Source organism: Ranitomeya variabilis, chromosome 1 (genome assembly GCF_051348905.1).
Source record: "Ranitomeya variabilis isolate aRanVar5 chromosome 1, aRanVar5.hap1, whole genome shotgun sequence".
NCBI classification, from domain to species: Eukaryota; Metazoa; Chordata; class Amphibia; order Anura; family Dendrobatidae; genus Ranitomeya; species Ranitomeya variabilis.
In genome coordinates this window covers 104,867,121-104,894,703 of record NC_135232.1, presented here as the reverse complement: position 1 = coordinate 104,894,703, position 27,583 = coordinate 104,867,121, and the positions used below count along the sequence as shown (strand labels likewise).

At 43.3% G+C, this 27,583-nt stretch overlaps 1 protein-coding gene across 1 annotated transcript in view; it reads left to right on the top strand.

The window, feature by feature from the left end:
- Positions 1 to 15,325: 15,325 nt before the first annotated feature.
- PDE8B (phosphodiesterase 8B) overlaps positions 15,326 to 27,583 on the top strand; it is a 339,284-nt gene continuing 327,026 nt past the window's right edge. Inside the window, exon 1 of the mRNA XM_077287159.1 lies at positions 15,326 to 15,462. Within this exon, the coding sequence (XP_077143274.1) occupies positions 15,427 to 15,462 (36 nt within the window). The 5' untranslated portion in view covers positions 15,326 to 15,426. The remainder of the gene's footprint in view (positions 15,463 to 27,583) is intronic.

Sequence of the window (27,583 nt, the reverse complement as noted above, 5' to 3'; positions counted from 1 at the left end):
CTCCGAGACAGCGGACTTCCGGTACGGGGGAGAGCGTGATGTCGTTAATTGCGATAGATAGGTCAGGTAAGGAAGATCTATGAGATGGAGGAAAGATGATGAGTTCAGATTTGTCCACATTGAGTTTCAGGAAGCGAGAGGAGAAGAAGGAGGATATGGCTGATAGACTGTTATGACCCCAATGGCAGAGGGTCTCAAGAATAATGCTAAGTCAGTAAATACAGAAAACCAGCTCATAGGGCAGTGGTAACTGGGCTGACCATATAACTAATCCTAGCACCACAAATACCAGCAGCCGGGGAACGTTCCTACGTTGATCCTAGACGTCTCGCGCCAGCCGGAGAGCTAACTACCCCTAGAAGGGAAAAGAAAGACCTTTCTTGCCTCCAGAGGAAATACCCCAAAAAGTTGGATAGAAGCCCCCCACAAATAATAACGGTGAGATAAGAGGAAAAGACAAACATAAGAATGAGCTAGGAATTTAGCAAAGAGAGGCCCACTAGCTAATAGCAGAATATAGAAAGATAACTTATATGGTCAGCAAAAAATCCTGTCAAAAATATCCACACTGGAAATTCAAGAACCCCCGAACCGTCTAACGGCCCGGGGGGAGAACACCAGCCCCCTAGAGCTTCCAGCAAGGTCAGGAATCACATTTAGTACAAGCTGGACAAAAATGATAGCAAACAAATAACCCAAAAAACAAAGAAGCAAGACTTAGCTTAATTTAACACGAACCAGGACCAGCAAACAGGAGCAAACAGAATGTGTCTGATAACACCGATGCCAGGCACTGGACTAAGGTTCCAGGAGGTTTATATAACAACACCCCTGAAGTAACGACCCAGCTGGGTGCAGACAGAGGGAAGGAAATCCCAGAGTCATATCACTAGTAACCACTAGAGGGAGCCAAAAAAGTCTAATTCACAACAGTACCCCCCCCCCTTAAGGAGGGGTCACCGAACCCTCACCAAGACCACCAGGGCGATCAGGATGAGCAGCGTGAAAGGCATGAACCAAATCGGCCGCATGCACATCAGAGGCAACCACCCAGGAATTATCCTCCTGACCATAACCCTTCCACTTGACCAAATACTGAAGCCTCCGCCTGGAGAGACGAGAATCCAAGATCTTCTCCACCACGTACTCCAACTCGCCCTCAACCAACACCGGAGCAGGAGGCTCAGCAGAAGGAACCACAGGCACAACGTAGCGTCGTAACAAAGACCTATGGAACACGTTGTGAATGGCAAACGAAACCGGAAGATCCAAGCGAAAGGACACAGGATTAAGGATTTCCAATATCTTGTAAGGACCGATGAAGCGAGGCTTAAATTTAGGAGAGGAGACCTTCATAGGAACAAATCAAGAAGACAGCCACACCAAATCCCCAACACGAAGTCGGGGACCCACACCGCGGCGGCGGTTGGCAAAACGCTGAGCCTTCTCCTGTGACAACTTCAAGTTGTCCACCACATGATTCCAGATCTGCTGCAACCTATCCACCACAGAATCTACTCCAGGACAGTCAGAAGGCTCCACATGTCCCGAGGAAAAACGAGGATGGAAACCAGAGTTGCAGAAAAATGGCGAAACCAAAGTAGCGGAACTAGCCCGATTATTTAGGGCAAACTCAGCCAACGGCAAGAAGGTCACCCAATCATCCTGATCTGCCGAAACAAAACACCTCAAGTAAGCTTCCAGAGTCTGATTAGTTCGCTCAGTTTGTCCATTAGTCTGAGGATGAAAGGCAGACGAGAACGATAAATCAATGCCCATCCTAGCACAAAAGGATCGCCAGAACCTGGAAACAAACTGGGATCCTCTGTCAGACACAATATTCTCAGGAATGCCGTCTAAACGAACCACATTCTGAAGGAACACAGGAACCAGATCGGAAGAGGAAGGCAGCTTAGGCAAAGGCACCAAATGGACCATTTTTGAAAAGCGATCACATACCACCCAGATGACAGACATACCCCGAGACACCGGGAGATCAGAAATGAAATCCATGGAAATATGTGTCCAAGGCCTCTTCGGGACAGGCAAGGGCAAGAGCAACCCGCTGGCACGGGAACAGCAAGGCTTAGCTCGAGCACAAGTCCCACAGGACTGCACAAATGCCCGTACATCCCGTGACAAGGAAGGCCACCAAAATGACCTAGCCACCAGATCTCTGGTGCCAAAAATTCCCGGATGCCCTGCAAACACCGAGGAATGAACCTCGGAAATGACTCTGCTGGTCCACTTATCAGGAACAAACAGTCTGTCAGGTGGACAAGAGTCAGGTCTACCAGCTTGAAATCTCTGCAACACACGTCGCAAATCAGGAGAAATGGCTGACAAAATAACTCCTTCTTTAAGAATACCAACAGGTTCTGTGACTCCAGGAGAGTCAGGCACAAAGCTCCTTGAAAGAGCATCAGCTTTCACATTCTTTGAACCTGGTAAATACGAGACCACAAAGTCAAAACGGGAGAAAAACAATGACCAGCGGGCCTGTCTAGGATTCAAGCGTTTAGCAGACTCGAGATACATCAAATTTTTGTGATCAGTCAAGACCACCACACGATGCTTAGCACCCTCGAGCCAATGACGCCACTCCTCAAATGCCCACTTCATGGCCAGTAATTCCCGATTGCCCACATCATAATTCCGCTCAGCAGGCGAAAACTTCCTAGAGAAGAAAGCACATGGTCTCATTACCGAGCAACCAGGGCCTCTCTGTGACAAAACGGCCCCTGCCCCAATCTCAGAAGCATCCACCTCGACCTGAAAGGGAAGTGAGACATCAGGCTGGCACAAAACAGGCGCCGAAGTAAACCGGCGCTTCAACTCCTGGAACGCCTCCACGGCTGCAGGAGCCCAGTTAGCAACATCAGAACCTTTCTTGGTCATATCCGTCAAAGGTTTAACAACGCTAGAAAAATTAGCGATAAAACGACGGTAGAAGTTAGCAAAACCCAAGAACTTCTGAAGACTCTTAACTGACGTGGGTTGAGTCCACTCATGAATAGCTCGGACCTTGACTGGGTCCATCTCCACAGCAGAAGGGGAAAAAATAAACCCCAAAAAGGGAACTTTCTGTACTCCAAAGAGACACTTTGAGCCTTTAACAAACAAGGCATTCTCACGCAAAACCTGAAACACCATCCTGACCTGCTCCACATGTGAGTCCCAATCTTCAGAGAAAACCAGAATATCGTCCAGATAAACAATCATAAATTTATCCAGATACTTCCGGAAAACATCATGCATAAAGGACTGAAATACTGAGGGAGCATTAGAAAGCCCAAAAGGCATCACCAAGTACTCAAAATGACGTTCGGGCGTATTAAATGCAGTCTTTCATTCATCACCTTGCTTAATGCGCACAAGGTTGTATGCACCACGAAGATCTATCTTGGTGAACCACTTGGCACCCTTAATCCGGGCAAACAAGTCCGACAAGAGAGGCAAAGGATACTGAAATTTTACAGTGATTTTATTCAGTAGCCGATAGTCAATACAAGGTCTCAAAGATCCGTCCTTCTTAGCCACAAAAAAGAATCCCGCACCAAGAGGGGAAGAGGATGGACGGATATGCCCCTTCTCCAGAGACTCCTTGATATATGAACGCATTGCGGCATGCTCAGGTACTGACAGATTAAATAATCTTCCCTTAGGAAATTTACTACCTGGAATCAAATCTATGGCGCAGTCACAGTCCCTATGAGGAGGCAGAGCACTGGATCTGGACTCACTGAATACATCCTGATAATCAGACAAATACTCAGGAACTTCCGAAGGAGTAGAGGAAGCAATAGACACCGGCGGGGAATCAGCATGAATTCCCTGACAGCCCCAACTTGACACAGACATTGCCTTCCAATCCAGGACTGGATTGTGGGTCTGTAACCATGGCAGACCCAAAACGACCAAATCATGCATTTTATGCAGAACAAGAAAACGAATCACCTCCCGATGTTCAGGAGTCATGCACATGGTCACCTGCGTCCAAAACTGCGGTTTATTTTCCGCCAATGGCGTAGCATCAATACCTCTAAGAAGAATAGGATTTACTAACGGTTCAAGAACAAAACCACAGCGCTTGGCAAATGACAGATCCATAAGACTCAGGGCGGCACCTGAATCCACAAACGCCATAACAGGGTAAGAAGACAAAGAGCAAATTAAAGTCACAGACAAAATAAATTTAGGTTGCAAATTACCAATGGCGACAGGACTAACAACCCTTGTTAGGCGTTTAGAGCATGCTGATATAACATGTGTAGAATCACCACAGTAAAAACACAACCCATTCTGACGTCTATGATTTTTCCGTTCATTTCTAGTCTGAATTCTATCACATTGCATTAAATCAGGTGTTTGTTCAGACAACACCACCAGAGGATTAGCGGTTTTGCGCTCCCGCAAACGCCGGTCAATTTGAATAGCAAGCGCCATAGAATCATTCAGACTTGTAGGAATGGGGAAACCCACCATCACATTCTTAATGGCTTCAGAAAGGCCATTTCTGAAATTTGCGGCCAGAGCACACTCATTCCACTGAGTAAGCACGGACCATTTCCGAAATTTTTGGCAATACACTTCAGCTTCATCCTGACCCTGAGAAATAGCCAGCAAGGCTTTTTCTGCCTGAATTTCAAGATTGGTTTCCTCGTAAAGCAATCCGAGCGCCAGAAAAAACGCATCAATATTCGCCAATGCCGGATCTCCTGGCGCTAGCGAGAAAGCCCAATCCTGAGGGTCGCCCCGTAAAAAAGAAATAACAATTTTAACTTGCTGAGCAGAATCTCCAGATGAACGGGGTCTCAGAGAAAGAAACAATTTACAATTATTCTTGAAATTCCTAAACCTAAATCGATCTCCAGAAAACAATTCCGGAATAGGTATTTTAGGTTCAGACATAGGACTACTGGTAACAAAATCTTGTATACCCTGCACACGAGCTGCCAGCTGGTCAACACTTGTAATCAAGGTCTGCACATTCATGTCTGCAGCAAGCACACGCCACTCAAAGGTAAAGGGGAGGAAGAGAAGGAAGGAAAAAAAAAAACTCAGAATTTCCTTTCTTATTATCCCACTTCTGCAATGCTTTAAACATTCAATATTGGCCTGGCATACTGTTATGACCCCAATGGCAGAGGGTCTCAAGAATAATGCTAAGTCAGTAAATACAGAAAACCAGCTCATAGGGCAGTGGTAACTGGGCTGACCATATAACTAATCCTAGCACCACAAATACCAGCAGCCGGGGAATGTTCCTATGTTGATCCTAGACGTCTCGCGCCAGCCGGAGAGCTAACTACCCCTAGAAGGGAAAAGAAAGACCTTTCTTGCCTCCAGAGGAAATACCCCAAAAAGTTGGATAGAAGCCCCCCACAAATAATAACGGTGAGATAAGAGGAAAAGACAAACATAAGAATGAGCTAGGAATTTAGCAAAGAGAGGCCCACTAGCTAATAGCAGAATATAGAAAGATAACTTATATGGTCAGCAAAAAATCCTATCAAAAATATCCACACTGGAAATTCAAGAACCCCCGAACCGTCTAACGGCCCGGGGGGAGAACACCAGCCCCCTAGAGCTTCCAGCAAGGCCAGGAATCACATTTAGTACAAGCTGGACAAAAATGATAGCAAACAAATAACCCAAAAAACAAAGAAGCAAGACTTAGCTTAATTTAACACGAACCAGGACCAGCAAACAGGAGCAAACAGAATGTGTCTGATAACACCGATGCCAGGCACTGGACTAAGGTTCCAGGAGGTTTATATAACAACACCCCTGAAGTAACGACCCAGCTGGGTGCAGACAGAGGGAAGGAAATCCCAGAGTCATATCACTAGTAACCACTAGAGGGAGCCAAAAAAGTCTAATTCACAACATAGACACTCCGGGATTCTGGACAGCAGAGAGGTGACGTCTGGGCCAGAAAGGTAGATCTCAGTGTCATCAGGATAAAGGTGGTACTGGAATCCATGGGACTTTCTGAGTTGTCCCAGGCCAAGTGTATAGATTGAGCAGAGTAGGGGTCCTAGAACAGAGCCTTGGGGGACTCCACAGAGAGAGGGTGGGATGAGGAGGTAGTGTGGGAGTGGGATACAATGAATGTGCGGTTGGAAAGGTATGAGGAGATCCAGGAAAGGGCGAGGTCTTTGATGCCAAAGGAGGAGAGGATCTGTATTAGGAGGCAGTGGTTAACTGTGTCGAAAGCAGAGGACAGGTCTAGAAGGAGGAGTACAGAGTATTGTCCAGTAGCTTTGGCTGTAAGTAGGACGTTAGTAATTTTGGTCAGGGCTGTCTCAGTTGAGTGATGGGGGCGGAAACCAGATTGTAGTTTGTCAAAGAGCAAGTTAGATGAGAGGTGGGAGGAAAGTTCAGCATGGATGTGCTGCTCCAGGAGTTTGGAAGCGAATGGGAGCTGCGATATTGGGCGATAGCTGGACATAGCAGTTGGATTGAGGGTTGGCTTTTTAATGATAGGCGTGATTGTGGCATGTTTGAAAGCAGAAGGGATGGCGCCAGAAGTTAGTGATAGGTTGAAGAGGTGGGTTAGGGATGGGTGGCAGTGACGTTGGGGAGGAGGTGGGATGGATTGGGGTTGAGCGCACAGGTGGTGAGGTGCAATTTGGAGAGGAGACAGTTAAGCTCCCCTTCAGTGATGTTGGATAGGGAGGTTATGGGGTTAGGGCTTTGGTCTGGTATACAAAGGGGTTGTGGTGGTTGAACAATGAAGACTTGCCTTGTTTGGTCGATCTTATTTTTAAAGTGTGTGGCAAAGTCCTCAGCAGAGATGAGGGAGGTTGGAGGGGGCAGAGGGGGCGGAGGAAGGAGTTAAAGGTTTTGAATAACTGTTTGCGGTTGTAGGATAGGGAAGATACAAGGGTTGTGAAGTAGGCCTGTTTAGCAGAGGTGGGAGCAGATTTAAAAGTGAGTGTTGCCTGTTTGAATGCAGTGAAGTCATCTTGCGAATGTGTTTTCTTCCAATGCCGCTCTGCAACCCTGGACACTTGCCGGAGCTTATTAGTGGTGTTATTGTGCCAGGGTTGTCTATTGATACGTCGCACTCTGCCATGAACGAGAGGGGCAACCGTGTCAATAGCTGATGCCTAGTGGAAAACACTCCACACTAGAAGTGAATTGTGTGATAACTTCTGGGGTCTCTCTCCACTCTCGGTTTTACGTAAGCAGATTTACATTCCCTACTTAGGCTGTAACTGCTGTGTTTGGGTTACATTTAGGGCACATTCCTGCATAGTGAAAATGTATTGGAAATCTGTTGCTAAGTGGATTTGATTCCATGAACATGTGAGGGAGGGCCAGGGCCGTAGTCGTGGCTGAGGTTAAAGCCTTTGGCGCACCCTGGCCTCCCGTCACATGCAAAGAACATACTTCTATGAAGGTACTTGCCTCTCTGTTATCCATACTCTCTGGGTCTCTTCTGAGCTGCCGCAGACCCTTTTCATACGATTGCACACAAATTGAGACACAGTCTAGCTTTAACTTCAAACACAAAACTTTACTTGCTTCTGTTCGCAGCACATCCTTCTCAGTTACATTTACAGCATAGGGTTCCGTACAGTCCACATCCTCCTCTTTCCCTGCTTCTCCTCTTACAGGCTTCAGTACGTGCCATGGTCCTACCGCCTCTCGCGGTAGCACAGCGTCCTCCCTGTACAAACTCACTGCGCTTGAGGATTCTCTCAGCCATTTTGCCCCGGATCTGAGGGCATCAGCCCATGTGAAAAGTTGCCACATTATGGAGCCACCTGCGTCCCTTTACTGTCCTTGCCTTGCTTTCAGCCTTCGTCTCAACACCGCTGTAAGCACGCTGCTCAGCTATACTTCTGGCCCTGTGGGCCCTGTATGGCTGGGATCTTCCCTTTAACGTTATGGGGCTGTTGGATGGCTCGGGCTCAAAGCCCACCCGAGCTGTAGCGGCTCTGACTGAAACTAGGAAACTGTTCCTACCTTACCCCAGTAAACCCCTCCTACTGTTAACTATCTACACTACTTATGATAATAAGGCGTAATAGGTCCCAGTGGGCCCTAGTGGGCGGAAAGGGTACTACCCTTTGCCTACATATTTATGGAATAAACACCATACAAGTAGTACAACACATTTTGGAACAGCAAACATTTAGAATACACCCTATGCATCATAAAACAAATGTATTCTTACACAGTGCAGCAACCGGGACACATTTAAAGGGGTAGGGGAGTATTGTGAACCCCTTAGGCTACATTCACACTAGCGTCGTGCACTGCACGTCGCTATGCGTCGTTTTGTAGAAAAAACGCATCCTACAAAAGTGCTTGCAGGATGCGTTTTTCTCCATAGACTTGCATTAGCGACGCAGTGCGAGGCATTGCCACACGTCACAACCGTCATGCACGGTTGCGTCGTGTTGCGTCGGTCCGTCGCCACCACAAAACGTTGCATGTAACGTTTTTTGGTGCGTCAAGACCGTCTTTTCCGACCGCGCATGCGCGGCCGGAACTCCACCCCCGCCTCCCCGCACATCACAATGGGGCAGCGGATGCGTTGAAAAACAGCATCCGCTGCCCCCGTTGTGCGGTGCTTTCACTGCTTGCGTCGGTACGTCGCCACGTCGCAATTCGTCGTGCGTCGTACAACACTAGTGTGAAAGTAGCCGAGCAAACACTCATGCCCACTATGCGTTAAAATATGCTACAAAATGCAGCAATTTTAGAGCATTTTATCACCATAGACCTCTGTGGGGAGCCTGAAAAAGCGCATGTGAAAACACAATTGCTTTTGTAAATGCAAACACTGCTGCATTTCTGCACTAAAAAATGGATTTAAAAACTCTGCACACCAAAAATGATCAACAAGGGAAAACATATTTAAAAAAATGCAACAATGCAGTAAACAGTACAGTAAAACTGACTGCCAGTTTTTACATGTGGGAACATGCAGAAAAAACAGCGGAAAAACACAGCATTTGGGACCGTTGTAGAGGTTAGAGTGGTTGGGAAGGACATGATAAAAAAAAGTGAGGAGAGATGGGTGCGGTAACTAGTGGCGTCCCCAATGCCGGCATAACAGGTGACAGCACACGTAGTGCCGCCATCATATGGTCACCTGTACTGATCATGATCAGTCACTGCACATACTATAGCTTGCAATGTTTTATGGTCACGTTTTAGTGAAACCTTAATGTGTGTACGCTGGTATAAAAGAGGTCCAATCTGTGGGCACTGGGTCATGTATGGTATTTTGTAACATAGCACGTGCTGGTATATCGCCGTGTAGAGCGATAAAGGCCATTACAGGTCACTGTCCTTCCTGATTAGTGCGTGTCCTAGAAGATGCCTATCAGATTAGTGCCGTAGCAGATGGGTGATCAAGTCTTATAGTGTTGGGGGCTGATCTTTAGCTCTAGATTGCACTGTATATTGTAGAACATATCACTGTACACGGTTTGGACTGACTATTTTTACATGTGGGTGACAGGGCTCGGTGCCGGATTATAGGAGGGTCCGTCCGAGTTATGCAGCTTATTGAGAAGGCATCTATGGTCCTGTGATGGCACTTATCAGTGATAAAACTGCTGGAGAGCATATTCCTTTGCTATGTTATGTTAAAGTCAAGCACTAAGATTGCTTCATCTATATATAGAGTTAAAGGGGTTGTCCTAGTTGGGCACGAACATCTGCAGTCACTTTATATGACTGCACACTTGGGAATGCTCACACCGCACACCCGGCACTCTGTGGGGACTCTCCGAGAGCGGGTGGTCATGTGAACACAAGGGTGCGATGTGCATACTCCTGGCCACATACCAACTAGACATGCACGTGTCGCATACTCACGGGCACATGACCACGCGGTCTCAACTTGGGCACTGGAGAATCCTGACAGTGTGTACTATGCGTGATGTGAGGATTCACAAGGCGAGTCATAGATTTTATTAAGTTATCCCTTTGTCTGCTATATTGGTGGGGCTATCAACTGTATGGTAGAGCTGAGGCCCTGCTGCAATGGCTGGAAGTGGAAGTCCAGCTGTGGGTCCGATAAATGCCACATTCAGGGCCCAATGCCAGAATATGCCTGCTAGCATGCCAATCTGAGATTAGGTAAATGTACGCACATTTGTTTTCTCTCAATCCGAGAAAAATGGTCCGATTATTCTTCAGACTCTGATCAGAGTGACATCAGTATTTCTTGGAGGAGGAAAAAAAAAGTTTCTCCACCGAATCCATTCTGTCTGTGAAAATCAGACCATACCGGATGTCACCTGAGGCGGTCCAATGTTTTTCACAGACCAATAGACTCGCATTATTAATTTGGATTCGACACTTGGATCAAAATTGGACATGTCACCGATTGCTTTCATGACCCGAGGAAAAAATTGGATGTCTACACAGACCCATAGAATGTCATGGGTACAAGTGTCACCTGTGAAAACCACAGATAGCACTCGTCCGATATCATTGGTTGTGTGCACGAGCCCGTACTCGGCATCATAGGAGATTCAGGAGATTACATGAATGATTGCACGATTCCATAGTGGGACTAGGAAAAAGGAAAAAAGTCAAATAAAATGTTAAAGGGAACTTAACAAGGATCCCGTTATTTATCCTGATGGTAAAGGCCATAAATACATTGTCAGCATTTCTACTTTACTTTCATCACCCCTCTTACGAAATGTAAAAAAAAGTGATCACAAAGTTGTATCCTCCCCACAGTGAAAAGAATTGACACAAAAATATTTATATCAAAAACGCATTACTGTGACAAACGTATTACATAAAAAATAACATTCAGTTTAGTAATGAATGAGATCATATGAACAGTGCTCTGTGCATACAACTCACACAATCGTTTAATTGCTTGTTTTCCATAACGTCTCTAATAATAAAAAAAGTCTGTACATTATGTACCCCATAATGTACCCTATAATGTACCCCATAATGTACCTATAATGTACCCCATAATGTACCCCATAATGTACCCCATAATGTACCCCATAATGTACCCTATAATGTACCCCATAATGTACCCTATAATGTACTCCATAATGTACCCCATAATGTACCCTATAATGTACTCCATAATGTACCCCATAATGTACCCTATAATGTACTACATAATGTACCCTATAATGTACCCCATAATGTACCCTATAATGTACCCCATAATGCACCCTATAATGTACCCCATAATGTACCCTATAATGTACCCCATAATGTACCCTATAATGTACTACATAATGTACCCTATAATGTACCCCATAAAGTACCCTATAATGTACTCCATAATGTACCCTATAATGTACCCTATAATGTACCCTATAATGTACCCCATAATGCACCCTATAATGTACCCCATAATGTACCCTATAATGTACCCCATAATGTACCCTATAATGTACTACATAATGTACCCTATAATGTACCCTATAATGTACTACATAATGTACCCTATAATGTACCCTATAATGTACCCCATAATGTACCCTATAATGTACCCCATAATGTACCCTATAATGTACCCCATAATGTACCCTATAATGTACCCCATAATGTACCCCATAATGTACCCCATAATGTACCCTATAATGTACCCCATAATGTACCCTATAATGTACTCCATAATGTACCCTATAATGTACCCCATAATGTACCCTATAATGTACCCCATAATGTACCCTATAATGTACTACATAATGTACCCTATAATGTACCCCATAATGTACCCTATAATGTACCCCATAATGCACCCTATAATGTACCCCATAATGTACCCTATAATGTACCCCATAATGTACCCTATAATGTACTACATAATGTACCCTATAATGTACCCCATAAAGTACCCTATAATGTACTCCATAATGTACCCTATAATGTACCCTATAATGTACCCCATAATGCACCCTATAATGTACCCCATAATGTACCCTATAATGTACCCCATAATGTACCCTATAATGTACTACATAATGTACCCTATAATGTACCCTATAATGTACCCCATAATGTACCCTATAATGTACCCCATAATGTACCCTATAATGTACCCCATAATGTACCCTATAATGTACCCCATAATGTACCCCATAATGTACCCCATAATGTACCCCATAATGTTCCCTATAATGTACCCCATAATGTTCCCTATAATGTACCCTATAATGTACCCTATAATGTACCCCATAATGTTCCCTATAATGTACCCCATAATGTACCCCATAATGTACCCTATAATGTATCCTATAATGTACTCCATAATGTACCCCATAATGTACCCTATAATATACCCCATAATGTTCCCTATAATGTACTCCATAATGTACCCCATAATGTACCCTATAATGTACCCCATAATGTACCCTATAATGTACCCCATAATGTTCCCTATAATGTACCCCATAATGTACTCTATAATGTACCCCATAATGTACCCTATAATGTATCATATAATGTACCCCATAATGTACCCTATAATGTACCCCATAATGTTCCCTATAATGTACTCCATAATGTACCCCATAATGTACCCCATAATGTACCCTATAATGTACCCCATAATGTACCCCATAATGTACCCTATAATGTACCCCATAATGCACCCTATAATGTACCCCATAATGTACCCTATAATGTACTCTATAATGTACCCTATAATGTACCCCATAATGTACCCCATAATGTTCCCTATAATGTACCCCATAATGTACCCCATAATGTACCCTATAATGTACCCCATAATGTACCCCATAATGTACCCTATAATGTACCCTATAATGTACTCTATAATGTACCCTATAATGTACCCCATAATGTACCCCATAATGTTCCCTATAATGTACCCCATAATGTACCCCATAATGTACCCTATAATGTACCCCATAATGTACCCCATAATGTACCCTATAATGTACCCCATAATGTACCCTATAATGTACCCCATAATGTACCCTATAATGTACCCTATAATGTACTCTATAATGTACCCCATAATGTTCCCTATAATGTACCCTATAATGTACCCCATAATGTACCCTATAATGTACCCTATAATGTACCCCATAATGTACCCTATAATGTACCCCATAATGTACCCCATAATGTACCCTATAATGTACCCTATAATGTACTCTATAATGTACCCTATAATGTACCCCATAATGTACCCCATAATGTTCCCTATAATGTACCCCATAATGTACCCCATAATGTACCCTATAATGTACCCCATAATGTACCCCATAATGTACCCTATAATGTACCCCATAATGTACCCTATAATGTACCCCATAATGTACCCTATAATGTACCCTATAATGTACTCTATAATGTACCCCATAATGTACCCCATAATGTTCCCTATAATGTACCCTATAATGTACCCCATAATGTACCCTATAATGTACCCCATAATGTACCCTATAATGTACCCCATAATGTACCCCATAATGTACCCTATAATGTACCCTATAATGTACTCTATAATGTACCCTATAATGTACCCCATAATGTACCCCATAATGTTCCCTATAATGTACCCCATAATGTACCCCATAATGTACCCTATAATGTACCCCATAATGTACCCCATAATGTACCCTATAATGTACCCCATAATGTACCCTATAATGTACCCCATAATGTACCCTATAATGTACCCTATAATGTACTCTATAATGTACCCCATAATGTACCCCATAATGTTCCCTATAATGTACCCTATAATGTACCCCATAATGTACCCTATAATGTACCCCATAATGTACCCCATAATGTACCCTATAATGTACCCTATAATGTACTCTATAATGTACCCTATAATGTACCCCATAATGTACCCCATAATGTACCCTATAATGTACCCCATAATGTACCCCATAATGTACCCTATAATGTACCCCATAATGCACCCTATAATGTACCCCATAATGTACCCTATAATGTACTCTATAATGTACCCTATAATGTACCCCATAATGTACCCCATAATGTTCCCTATAATGTACCCCATAATGTACCCCATAATGTACCCTATAATGTACCCCATAATGTACCCCATAATGTACCCTATAATGTACCCTATAATGTACTCTATAATGTACCCTATAATGTACCCCATAATGTACCCCATAATGTTCCCTATAATGTACCCCATAATGTACCCCATAATGTACCCTATAATGTACCCCATAATGTACCCCATAATGTACCCTATAATGTACCCCATAATGTACCCTATAATGTACCCCATAATGTACCCTATAATGTACCCTATAATGTACTCTATAATGTACCCCATAATGTTCCCTATAATGTACCCTATAATGTACCCCATAATGTACCCTATAATGTACCCTATAATGTACCCCATAATGTACCCTATAATGTACCCCATAATGTACCCCATAATGTACCCTATAATGTACCCTATAATGTACTCTATAATGTACCCTATAATGTACCCCATAATGTACCCCATAATGTTCCCTATAATGTACCCCATAATGTACCCCATAATGTACCCTATAATGTACCCCATAATGTACCCCATAATGTACCCTATAATGTACCCCATAATGTACCCTATAATGTACCCCATAATGTACCCTATAATGTACCCTATAATGTACTCTATAATGTACCCCATAATGTACCCCATAATGTTCCCTATAATGTACCCTATAATGTACCCCATAATGTACCCTATAATGTACCCCATAATGTACCCTATAATGTACCCCATAATGTACCCCATAATGTACCCTATAATGTACCCTATAATGTACTCTATAATGTACCCTATAATGTACCCCATAATGTACCCCATAATGTTCCCTATAATGTACCCCATAATGTTCCCTATAATGTACCCCATAATGTACCCCATAATGGTGCCTGTAGACACACAAAAACAAGTCAGTGATTAAACAATTGTGGCTCTCATATCGTAGTAACGTGCAAAAACAGCCCCAACTAGCTGCACTCTCATAGGGTTAGGCAGGTTCTGAATGTATTCATGGAGTAGAAATCTGACAGTATAAGACCAGGAGCTTCATTACCTGTAATTAAAAGTGAAGGATCTTCATAAAAAAGTAATAATATATATGTCTGACATCAATATTCCCCCAATGATATGAGTATGGCTCCTCTACAAAGGTGACTCCAGGCTCAGTGCAGCCAGTAAGTGATGGGACATTATCAAGAGCTCGGCAGCAGCAGCAGCAGATCCGGAGGGCTCGGCAGCACACACAGCCCGGTAGGGCCCTGCACTGGGAGGAGCTGTCACTGGCAGGGTGGGAGGACACGAGGCTTATGAAAAGGTGTCAGCAGCCTCCTGCGGGGACAGCAGAGGTGACTGCTGGGCTGCAGACTGGACACTGTGGCCATGCACTGACTGTATGCACTGCACGGGACTGCGGGACCATGAGCCTGGAAAACCGCGGCCAGGAGCTGGAGCAGGTGAGTGTGAGCCCCGCCGTGTGTGAGCCCCGCCGTGTGTGTACAGGTGTCAGCGGCACTGAGGAGTCATAATGCCGCTATTAGAAGTGTCATCTGGGGCACATTGTAGATCTACCGCTGTATCAGCTATGTAGCTCCCATCTATTCACCATCGATCTGTAACTGTCTCACCTATAGCTGTATATGTACTGTACTTATTGTATTAATAGATCACATTTATGTATCTATTACATATCTATATAGCTTATACTATAGCACATCTATATTTGGCGTCTTGATATCTCATTTATCTCACATCAATCTGTCTCTCACCTATGTATCTATATGTCTCATATATTAACTATCTCTCTATTATCTATCTATCATCTATCTATTATCTATCTATCATCTATCTATCTAGGAGAAAAAATAGAACAGCATCAAATACTACCTTACAAAACATGCAAAGCTCTCCCAACCAGCAATCCAATGGTCACCAATGATAAATTCAAAAAAAGGAAAGCAGCACAAAAAAGTTTGAAAAAATAAAGTGGACTTTAATGCCTGAATGGCACGGCAACGTTTCGGATATAATATCCATTCTCAAGCTCATGGCTTGAGAAAGGATATTATATCCGAAACGTTGTCACGCCATTCAGGCATTAAAGTCCACTTTATTTTTTCAAACTTTTTTGTGCTGCTTTCCTTTTTTTGAATCTATCTATCTGTCTATCTATCTATCTATCTATCTATCTATCTATCTATCTATCTATCTATCATCTATCTATCTATCATCTATCTATCTATTATCTATCTATTATGTATCTATCTATCTTTCTATTATCTATCTATCTATTATCTATCTATCTATCTATCTATCTATCTATCTATCTATCTATTATCTATCTATGTATCTATCTATCTATCTATCTATCTATCTATCTATCTATCTATTATCTATCTATCTATTATCTATCTATCTATCTATCTATTATCTATCTATCATTTATCTATCTATCTATCTATCATCTTTCTATCATCTATCTATCTCATATCTATCTATCTATCTATCTATCTATCTATCTATCTATCTATCTATCTATCTCATATCTATCTATCTATCTATCTATCTATCTATCTATCTATCTATCTATCATCTATCTATCTATCTATCTATCTATCATCTATCTATTATCTATCTATTATGTATGTATCTATCTATCTATCTTTCTATTATCTATTATCTATCTATTATCTATCTATCATTTATCTATCTATCTATCATCTTTCTATCATCTATCTATCTCATATCTATCTATCTATCTATCTATCTATCTATCTATCTATCTATCTATCTATCTATCTATCTATCTATCATTTATCTATCTATCTATCATCTATCTATCTATCTATCTATCTATCTATCTATCTATCTATCTATTATCTATCTATCTATTATCTATCCCATATCTATCTATCTGTCGTTCGTAATGTAACATTGTGATAAAGCATCACTGTACTTTGTTATAAAGCGCTCTTTAGGTTTACATGCAGTCCTATGTAAAACCATACAGCATGAGTTGTTCGGAGGGTCTGGGCTCCGCCACCTCGGTGTTAGCAGTGTGTATACATTCCTATAAGTGCCTCCTGCTTTCTTGAGCAAACATTGCATACAGACTGGATTTCCAGCCTAGCATGACCAGGATGGCAGTAAGTGCTGGCTGAACAGTGGGATTCTGCTGCTGGCGGGTTCATTCACTGTATTTGTGCCCATTTCCTCTGTGCTATGAAGTATAATATTCTGTATTGTTTCTCCTGTGACAGTGGACATGTTGTTCTATACAGTTTCTTTGTAAAGGCTCTAAACGAAGTTTTATTGATTCGATTGATCAGAACGGGTCAGATGTCCAAACTCCAGGACAATGTTACTTTCGACATCACTGAAGGACCCACATCACAAACTCCATAACATTAGTTACATGACATTTTCACTTGCGCTTCAATTAATATGGAATTGTGCAGCTAGAAATGTCCTGATGTAATGTGGGTTTAGGAAATGATTGCATAGAAGTCTGGAATATTCCAAAAGTCGTATAGTCATATAGTCACATCGTACAGCTGAAGAAAGACACATGTCTGCTAAGGGATGGGAGAGAATCTAGGGAACTATAGTCCGGCCATAATGCAGGAACCACAGGCTACATTCCCATGATGAGGACGCACTGGGTTTGTTTCCCATTGTATTCCCAAGTGCCAATAATGCAGCGTATTTCCAGGAACGTGGAGGAGATTTATGGACACGCGCCAAGTGTTGTTTTTAAGGCTGTGTTCACACGTTGCGTTTTTGCTCTCTCTGAAGTAAAGACGCTGCTTACAAAAAGCAAGTTTTGCTGCGTTTTTATTGCTATGTTTTTGGCTCTTTTTCTTGTTGATACAGTTTATTGGCCCCAAAAAGTATGAGTTACCTTCCTTAGGTTTTTGCACCCAAAATGCAGTAAAATAAAAACGCTGCATTTTTTGTTGCGTTTTTGCACTTACCCTTTGCTTCCTATGGGTAAAAAAAACACTGAAAAAACACCGACATTCTTATGTTTGCAAAAACGCAACAGTTTTCTATAAGGCTACGTTCACATTAGCGTTAAGCTAATGTGCGTCGGGTTTGCGTCGGCGACGCAGCGGCGACGCATGCGTCATGCGCCCCTATACTTAACATGGGGGACGCATGCGTTTTTTTTTGTTGCGTTGTGCGACACATGCGTCTTTTTTGCCGCAAGCGTCGGACCAAGAAAACGCAACAAGTTGCATTTTTCTTGCGTCCTTTTTTCGACAAAAACCGACGCATGCGTCGCAAAACGCAGCGTTTTTGCGTGCGTTTTGACGCGTTTTTGCGTGCGTTGTGCGTTGCGTCGCCGACGCAACGGCGCACAACGCTAGTGTGAACGTAGCCTAAGTCAGTCAGGAAAAAAAAACCAACGTGAGATTTCTGAAATGTCAGAGTTTGCCGTTACTGTAAAACGCAATGTGTGGACATAGACTACAGTGCAGAGACGGCCCTGTTATTCTCTTCTAATAAAAAACCCCTGAATGTTAGCCATTTTTGAAACCGCCGATGGTTCCTACTGTGACCACCCAAAAGCAGGACATTTCATAAAAAAATAACCATTACGTGCTTGTTGAGTTGTTCTGGGAGGTCCCTACTAGTGATGAGCGGACATGCTCGGATAAGGTGTTATGCTCGGGTGCTAACAGAGTGTCTTCGGCATGCTCGAAAAACATGTTCCACTCCCCGCACCTGCATGTCTCGCGGCTGTTCGACAGCCGACACACACGCAGGGATTGCCTAACAGCCATGAGGCATGTAGCCGACATGTTCGAAGTCACCCGGTCAGCACATGAGCATGCTCAGATAACACCTCATCCTAGCACGTCTGCTCATCACTAGTCCCTGCTAGTCCCCATTGGTGATCTATACTTTGCTGCCGTACATACAAACATGACCAGTGACCGCTGAGGCCAGTGATCGGTGAGTAATAGTTATTTCACCACAATTTCTGGTGTCGTTCACCGCACGACTACTTGTAGACTTCACAGGGCAGCACCTGAAATATGGAAATGGAGAGATTCCAAGACTAACATTATGCTAGGATATTGCTAGCAATTCATTTCTCTAATATAATCTTTATAGTGGCTACAAGCCAGAGCCTCACCTTAAAGGGGAAGTGTCTCAGTATGGCACTTCATTTCATTGTGACATATTGCCAGCTGTGATTTGCACTGTCCTGATGGTAAAGGGTGGGTCCTTATTTTTTAATTTTAGAACCTTTTTATATGGTATAACCTTATTATGGGCAGTCTGTCAGCACAGAATGACTTCCCATCTACTTATTTTCCTCTCCCTACTTTTTTGATTGACCGCTCTGGCTTTATAGAGACAGAGAAGGGCGGAAGTAGATGGGAAACAAGCACTAAACTGTTCAGCCACGCCAAGGGTGCACTGAGCGCCTGTACTTGGTTGGATCAGTCATTCTGTGCTGATACAGAACTTTTCAAAACATAATTATTCTAAGGTGACAATCGTTAGCAAATGGTAACAAATTACATGGTACCGGTCTATAAGGGCTGCACAGAGATCACTAGGAGCACCGCAGCTGTCAGTCACAGTCCATGGGAATCATATATGCAAGCTGAGCAAGAAGTCTAACATGATACCTTGTGACAATGTTGCCATTACAGGAGGTCTGTTAGCTCTCCTGACATGTCTGGTTTAATTAAAGAAGCACTCCTCCTCCCATCAAAGTTTTATATTGCAGTAATTATATTATACAGCACTGTGTACTTACAATTGCTCATTTCATCTTTCTGCCCAGATAATTCTTCCCTTTTTCTCTGATCTATGTAGAAACAGGAAGTCTCTTTTCCCTGCATGAATCATCCCCCTCTTCAATTCCTGACCCAGCTGCTCCCTCCTCGCCTGCCAGGGACTTTTGCAGTGACTGATGACTCACACAGGGAAAATTGACCTCCTGTATCTACATAGAGCTTAGAAGGAGTCAGCTAGTCAGTTTTTAATCATGTGATGTCACAGACCTAAAGGAAAAGAGAAAAATTAGCTGGGTAGAAGGGAAAGTGAGCAGTTGTAGGTAGACAGTGCCATATAATATGACTGCAATATAGCAAGAGGATGACACTTTAGATGGGAGTGATTCTTTAATACTTGTATTCCTTTAAAATAAACATTCTGAAGCTTTATCATTTAGAATTTTAGGTTGTGCTGTTTCTCTATTATTTATTCTAGAAGTGTTTAAATTGACAACTGGGTGTTAGCATTTTCCCTGCCAAAGAGGTGTGGTCATACTCACAGACAGCACTTATTGGACAGTGTCAGAGTGTGTATGTACAGCCCTCCAACAGGTTACACCTAATTGTCCATTTTCAGTAAGAATAACAGAGCAGTGTCACAATGTACAGTTCAAAGAAAAGATGCCACAGAAATATGACAGTAATGGACAATACACACATGAACTGGACGTGTCAGGAACGCTGACAAGTCCTCTTATAAGAGTGTGATGTACATTTTGTGCGACAGTTGTAGGGCAAAAATCTTACAATCTAAAGGTCCAACTCTAAAATGGCCGCCTTTATGTATTACGGGAGCAGGAGTTATGACGTCTCATGTGAGGAAACGTTACATTTATACAAAGTAACAGTACCTACGGTAAATTTCTGGTCTGGAAGAAAATGTGATTGATTTATTGAGAGGCATAGGATTTATATTAAACCTGTCAGGCAGCAGGAGCGAAGTAGCAAGACTGGTGTAAAAAGTCACAAAATTTGGTGCAAATTGGACGTATGTTAATATTCGCACCTTTTTTTTTTACACTCTTTTAAGTCAGCAGCGTAGATAATTATTTCCTCCAAAGTTTAGCACCATGTCCAATGCCTTAGACATGATTACTTGTCTCATTCAAACATTTTTGAATCATGTACATGTTCTATCCTCGTTTATCATGGACAAAACATGTACCCATTATAGTCTATGGGTCTCAGTCACGCTGTGACTGTACAAGATTAGGGAAAGGGGCCCTGCACCATCCCTGAAAATGGGACCCTAACTATCCCTGCTCTCAAAGGCACCTAGGTTAGGAAGTCTGGGCCACCAGCCTCACTGTTCTCCTGTTATACCCTAAGCCCTCCGCTCCCCAGGAGGCCTGGGACAGAAATGCTGGTGTATAAACATGTAAGACAGACAGGGATAACAGAAAGCAACTAACGTACAAAGCACTCACCATAGGTAGAGAGGAATAAAGGGAATGGTAGGAATGTACAGACCAAATGGGAATATGACAATGAGGAAAGCATACCCCCCAAAGCAGCAGACAACAATCTCCAGCGGCAACAATGATCTCCAACTTTAGCACACCAACTCGAGCAAACTAGGAAGCAAAACTTTAACTGACGAGGAATAGAAGTTCTGTCCAGGTTCTATAGAGAGAAGAAATGAGCAGGTCAGAAGGCCCTGTGAGATGGAGCTGCAGGATCCTAACCAGCATAGAAAGGGTCATTAACCTCTTCAGCACCAAAACATCAAGTTATCTGGAAGATCTGCCATTCACAATACTAGTGGTTTAATAACCCCAGCTCTCCCAGGAGGGTGTGACACTCAGTGTGTACATGAAAATCACAGACCTATAGTACATGGATGCTATCCATGTGCTGTCTCTTTTTAACACTGTATTGGCTATGAGAATCTTTGCAATGCTTTTAATCACTGATGAAACACTGATGGACACACTGACAAAAATCTGATCCAGAACACTGATGAAAACTGTCCTATTTCTTCACATATGTTAAAAAAATTGAGAATCTGCATTAAACCCAATGCATTTATTTGCAGTTTCTATGGTCTCATGGTATTTGTATGGATTTCTTCCAGGCTTTTCGCTGCTCTCCAAAACTGACAGGTGAATGGAAACTACATACCTTATATACTCGTGTATAAGCCGACTTTTTCAGCACATTTTTTTGTGCTGAAAACGCCCCCTCGGCTTATACACGAGTCACGGTACAGAAAGCCGGCGGGGGAGGGGGGTGGCAGAGCAGCGGGTGCCAGGAATCAGCACACACATCATACTCACCTACCTACGCACCCTCGGTGCTGGCACTGCATCTCGTTCCGGCCACCGGCGCCTGCAGCTATTCCTGCTGAGCAATCATGTGGTACCGCTCATTAAGGTAATGAATATGGACACGTCTCCACTCCCATAGGCGTGGAGCGCATATTCATCAATATGGACGTGTCTCCACTCCCATAGGCGTGGAGCGCATATTCATCAGTTTAATGAGCGGTATCATGTGACCGCTGAGCACAGGAAGAGCTGCAGGCAGGCGCCAGCGGCCGTAACGAGATGCAGTGCCAGCACCCAGGGCGCGCAGGTAGGTGAGTAGGATGTTTTGTTTTTTTTTTCAATAGGAAACATGCACACAGGGATAGGGCATAAGGAGGCATGGATACAGGGATGGAATGTGGGAGGCATGCATACAGAGACTTAACGGGGGAGGCATGCAGACAGGGGCAGGGAGAGGGAGGTATTCATGAGAGGACAGGGAAGGCATGCATACAGTGACAGGGATAGGGGAGACATGCAGACAGGGACAGGGATAGGGGAGGCACGCAGACAGGGACAGGGATAGGGGAGGCACGCAGACAGGGACAGGGATAGGGGGGGCATGCAGACAGGAACAGGGATGGGGAGGCATTCTTACGAGGACAGGATGGGGTAAGCCATGCATACAGGGACAGGGAAGGCATGCATACAATGACAGGGACAGGGAAGGCATGCATACAATGACAGGGATAGGGGAGGCATGCAGACAGGGGCAAGGACGAGGAGGCATTCATACCAGGACAGGGAAGGGGGAGGCATGCATACAGGGACAGGGAAGGCATGCAGACAAGGACAGGGATGGGGAGGCATTCTTACCAGGACAGGATGGGAGAGGCCAGGCATAGCAGGACAGGGATGAGGGGACAATGCATACCCGACTTATACTCGATTCAATAAGCTTACCCAGTTTTCCGTGGCAAAAGTAGGAGCCTCAGCTTATACTCGGGTCGGCATATACTTGAGTATATACGGTAGTTGACTTTTAATGAACTACATAAGCCCTATAGTTAATTATTGTGAGCACCACTTTGTACATACTGTTCGTGTTAATTTACATACTAGTGCTATAAAGTCAAATATGTTCCATTTATTTTAATGGGAAAATCAATCAGTGAGTGGTGATGGTCGTAGCAAAGGGGTAACAATTGATTAATCTAAATGACTCACTTAAAAAAAATTAGGACAAACATATTAATAAAGCAGTGACTGGCATTATGTCTCTATGGCAGGGACAAAGGTACTCTGTGTACTGTAGAAGCTGTAAAGGGGGCCCTCTCCCACCTTAAAAACCGCTAGCAATATCTTACCGTCTATAGAATTGCATTTTGATGACTTAGCTAATGCTTTTCATAGGCCGCAATTACTGTTCCATTGTTCGAGAGATGTAAGGAGAATGAGGGGATGCAGTATAATTGGGGCCTGTACACCGTGCTTGCTTCCTCTATGTCCACTGCTGCTCAGTATATAGTCTCTCAAAAGCCAACACATTTCATTTTCTATGTATTTGAATACAGTATAAAAGACTTTTTCATTACTCCTACGACCGTATGATTTGTAGTCACACTATGTACACACTTTTCTAAAAGATCCCTTTGATCGAACTGAGATACGGCGACTGTTGTTTCCTAAACCCCTTTTTTTTCCACTTTCCCTCTAATGACAAGCCACCCTTGTGGTGACGCATGTGTTTTCATTCATTTACGTTGGCACCATGAAGCTATTCACATCAACCGAAGCACAATAAAGATACTACAGTACATCTACACCTTTTCTTCCCTGGAGCACATGCTACATTTATTTCCCTACCCTCCTTCTTCTTCTTCTTCCTGCTTACGTCTTTGACGGTCTTTGACTCCATTTACCATCGGTGGGATAAGTGGCTTACTTTCTGTAGACCAGGGTTGAACGTCATAGAAGTTTAGTTCTAAGGAGAAAAATAATCACACAGTGAGCTGCATTGTAACTGTCTCCTGAAATGGACCATGGGATGATCACCTCTTGTTTGCTGTGCATACATACTTAGGCAGGCCGAATTAAAAAATCATTCACTGAGGCTTTAGAGTGAGTCGATGTATGGTCAGAAGGCCAAATACGTACAGTAATTCAGCATGGGGATTAAAGTTAGCACAAAGACGTTTATGCTAACTTTACTGCTGTCCGAGCAGTTTCACTATAAGGCTTCTTTCACACTTCAGTATTTTGGCATCAGTCACTTCCGACATAATGACGGATCGACGGATCCGTCACAATAGTTGAAAAAACGGATGTAACGGATCCGTTTTTTTGACGGATCCGTTACTCGGGGGTTGTATATACTTTTTGGAGCATGCGCAATTGAAAAAAATTGAAAAAACGGATTGGGGCGACGGATCCGCCGAAATGACGGTCGCGACGGATCCGTCGCCCATAGGTGGCCATTCTATGAAATGACGGATGCGACGGATCCGTCGCGATCCGCCATTTCAACGCAGACAAAAAACGTTGCAATGACCGTCAATGTCTAGATGACGTCCGCCAAATTTTGACGGATCCGTCGCATGACGGATGGAACGGACGACCATCCGTCACAATCCGTCGCTAATGCAAGTCTATGGGGAAAAAAACGGATCCGTCGAAAAAAAAAACGGATCCGTTTTTTGAGGAAAATGGCGGATTTAGACTGACGCCAAACAACTGAAGTGTGAAAGAGGCCTAAGTTAATTTCTTCCATAAAACATCCTTGTCCATTATGCAGCATCAATAGTAAAAAAAATCTAATGTTAAAAATAATAAAAAAACAAAAAACCTGCTATTCTCACCTTACATCATCCGCTGATGCGCGCGGCTGCCGCCAGCTTCCGTTCCCAGAGATGTATTGCGAAATTACCCAGAAGACTTAGTGGTCTCGCAAGACCGCTAAGTCATCTGGGTAATTTCGCAATGCATCTCTGGGAACGGAAGCTGGTGGCAGCAGCGCGCGCATCAGGACAGCTTCGCTGGACGCCGGAGGGTGAGTATATAACTATTTTTTATTTTAATTATTTTTTTTAACAGGGATATGGTGCCCACACTACTACGTGGGCTGTGTTATATACTGCGTGGCCTGTGTTATATAATGCGTGGCCTGTGTTATATACTGCATGGCCTGTGTTATATACTGCGTGGGCTGTGTTATATACTGCGTGCTCTGTGTTATATACTGCATGGGCTGTGCTATATATTACGTGGGCTGTGTTATATACTGCGTGGGCTGTGCTATATATTATGTGGGCTGTGTTATATATTGCGTGGGCTGTGTTATATACTGCTTGGGCTGTGTTATATACTGCGTAGGCTGTGTTATATATTGCGTGGGCTGTGTTATATACTGCTTGGGCTGTGTTATATACTGCGTGGGCTGTGTTATATACTGCTTGCGCTGTGCTATATACTACTTGGGCTGTGTTATATACTGCGTGGCCTGTGTCTATCTTTATTTTAATTATTTTTTTTAACAGGGATATGGTGCCCACACTACTACGTGGGCTGTGTTATATGCTGCGTGGCCTGTGTTATATGCTGCGTGCCCTGTGTTATATACTGCATGGGCTGTGTTATATACTGCGTGGCTGTGTTATATACTGCGTGCTCTGTGTTATATACTGCATGGGCTGTGTTATATACTGCGTGGCTGTGTTATATATTGCGTGGCCTGTGTTATATACTGCGTGGGCTGTGCTATATATTACGTGGGCTGTGTTATATATTGCGTGGGCTGTGTTATATACTGCTTGGGCTGTGTTATATACTGTGTGGGCTGTGTTATATACTGCTTGCGCTGTGCTATATATTACGTGGGCTGTTATATACTGCGTGGCCTGTGTTATATACTGCTTGGCCTGTGTTATATACTGCATGGCTGCTATATACTACGTGGCTCCTATATACTACGTGGCCTGTGCTATATACTATGTGGCTGCTATATACATACATACATATTCTAGAATACCCGATGCGTTAGAATCGGGCCACCATCTAGTCTATCTATAATCTATCTATCATCTAACTATTATCTATCTATCTACCTATCTATATATACAGTCATGACTGAAAGTGTTGGCTGTTGTGAATTCCGTTCTCGGACTCCCTCCTGTGGTCATGAATGGTACTTTGGTTAGTTCTGCTCTTGGACTCCCTCTGGTGGCTTCGAGCGGAACTGCTGGTCACTGAGGTCAGCTGCTCTCGTTTATTGCTATGCTGGCTTCCCTATTTAACTCCACTCAGATCGTTACTTCATGCCAGCTGTCAATGGTTCAGTATTGGTTCAGATCTCTCTTGGATTTCTCTGAGGACCTGTCTACTCCAGCAGAAGCTAAGTCTTTGCTAGTTCATTTGTTGTACTGCTTCCTGAATATATTTCTTAGTACTGCTAATTTCTTGTCCAGCTTGCTATCATGATATTCCTTTGCTAGCTGGAAGCTCTGGGGTTGCAGTGTGGCACCTCCACACTGTGAGTCGGTGTGGGGAGTCTTTTTGCTTACTCTGCGTGGTTTTTTGTAGTCTTTTGTGCTGACCGCATAGTTCCCTTTTCTATCCTCTGACTATTTAGTGAAATCTGGCCTCCTTTGCTAAAACCTGTTTCATTCCTGTGTTTGTGACTTTCCTCTTAACTCACAGTCAATATATGTGGGGGTCTGCCTTTACCTTTGGGGAATTTCTCTGAGGCAAGGTAAGGTTTCTATTTCTATCTTTAGGTGTAGTTAGCTCTTAGGCTGTGAAGAGGCATCTAGGGAGAGTTAGGTACGCTCCACGGCTATTTCTAGTGTGTGTGATAGGAGTAGGGTTTGCGGTCAGCAGAGTTCCCACTTCCCCAGAGCTAGTCCCGATTTTGAGTTTACTCATCAGGTCATTCCGGGTGCTCCTAACCACCAGGTCCATAACAGTACAGCTGGCCTTAAAGTGTTAATGCATCTCAAAAGAGGGATAAGAGAAGTTCTGAACCCATTTTTTTTTCTTTGCAGTGTGTTTTGTCTCTCTTTTCCCCTTAACCTCTGGGTGGTTCAGGACTCAGGTGTAGATATGGATATTCAGGGTCTGTCCTCTTGTGTGGATCATCTCACTGCAAGGGTACAAAGCATTCAAGATTATGTAGTTCAGAATCCGATGTTAGAGCCTAGAATTCCAATTCCTGATTTGTTTTCTGGGGATAGATCTAAGTTTCTGAATTTCAAAAATAATTGTAAACTGTTTCTTGCTTTGAAACCCCGCTCCTCTGGTGACCCCATTCAGCAAGTAAAAATTATTATTTCTTTGTTGCGTGGCGATCCTCAAGACTGGGCATTCTCCCTTGTGCCAGGAGATCCTGCATTTCTTAATGTAGATGCGCTTTTTCTGGCGCTTGGATTGCTTTATGACGAACCGAATTCAGTGGATCAGGCAGAGAAAATCTTGCTAGCTTTGTGTCAGGGTCAGGATGAAGCGGAGATATATTGTCAGAAGTTTAGAAAATGGTCTGTGCT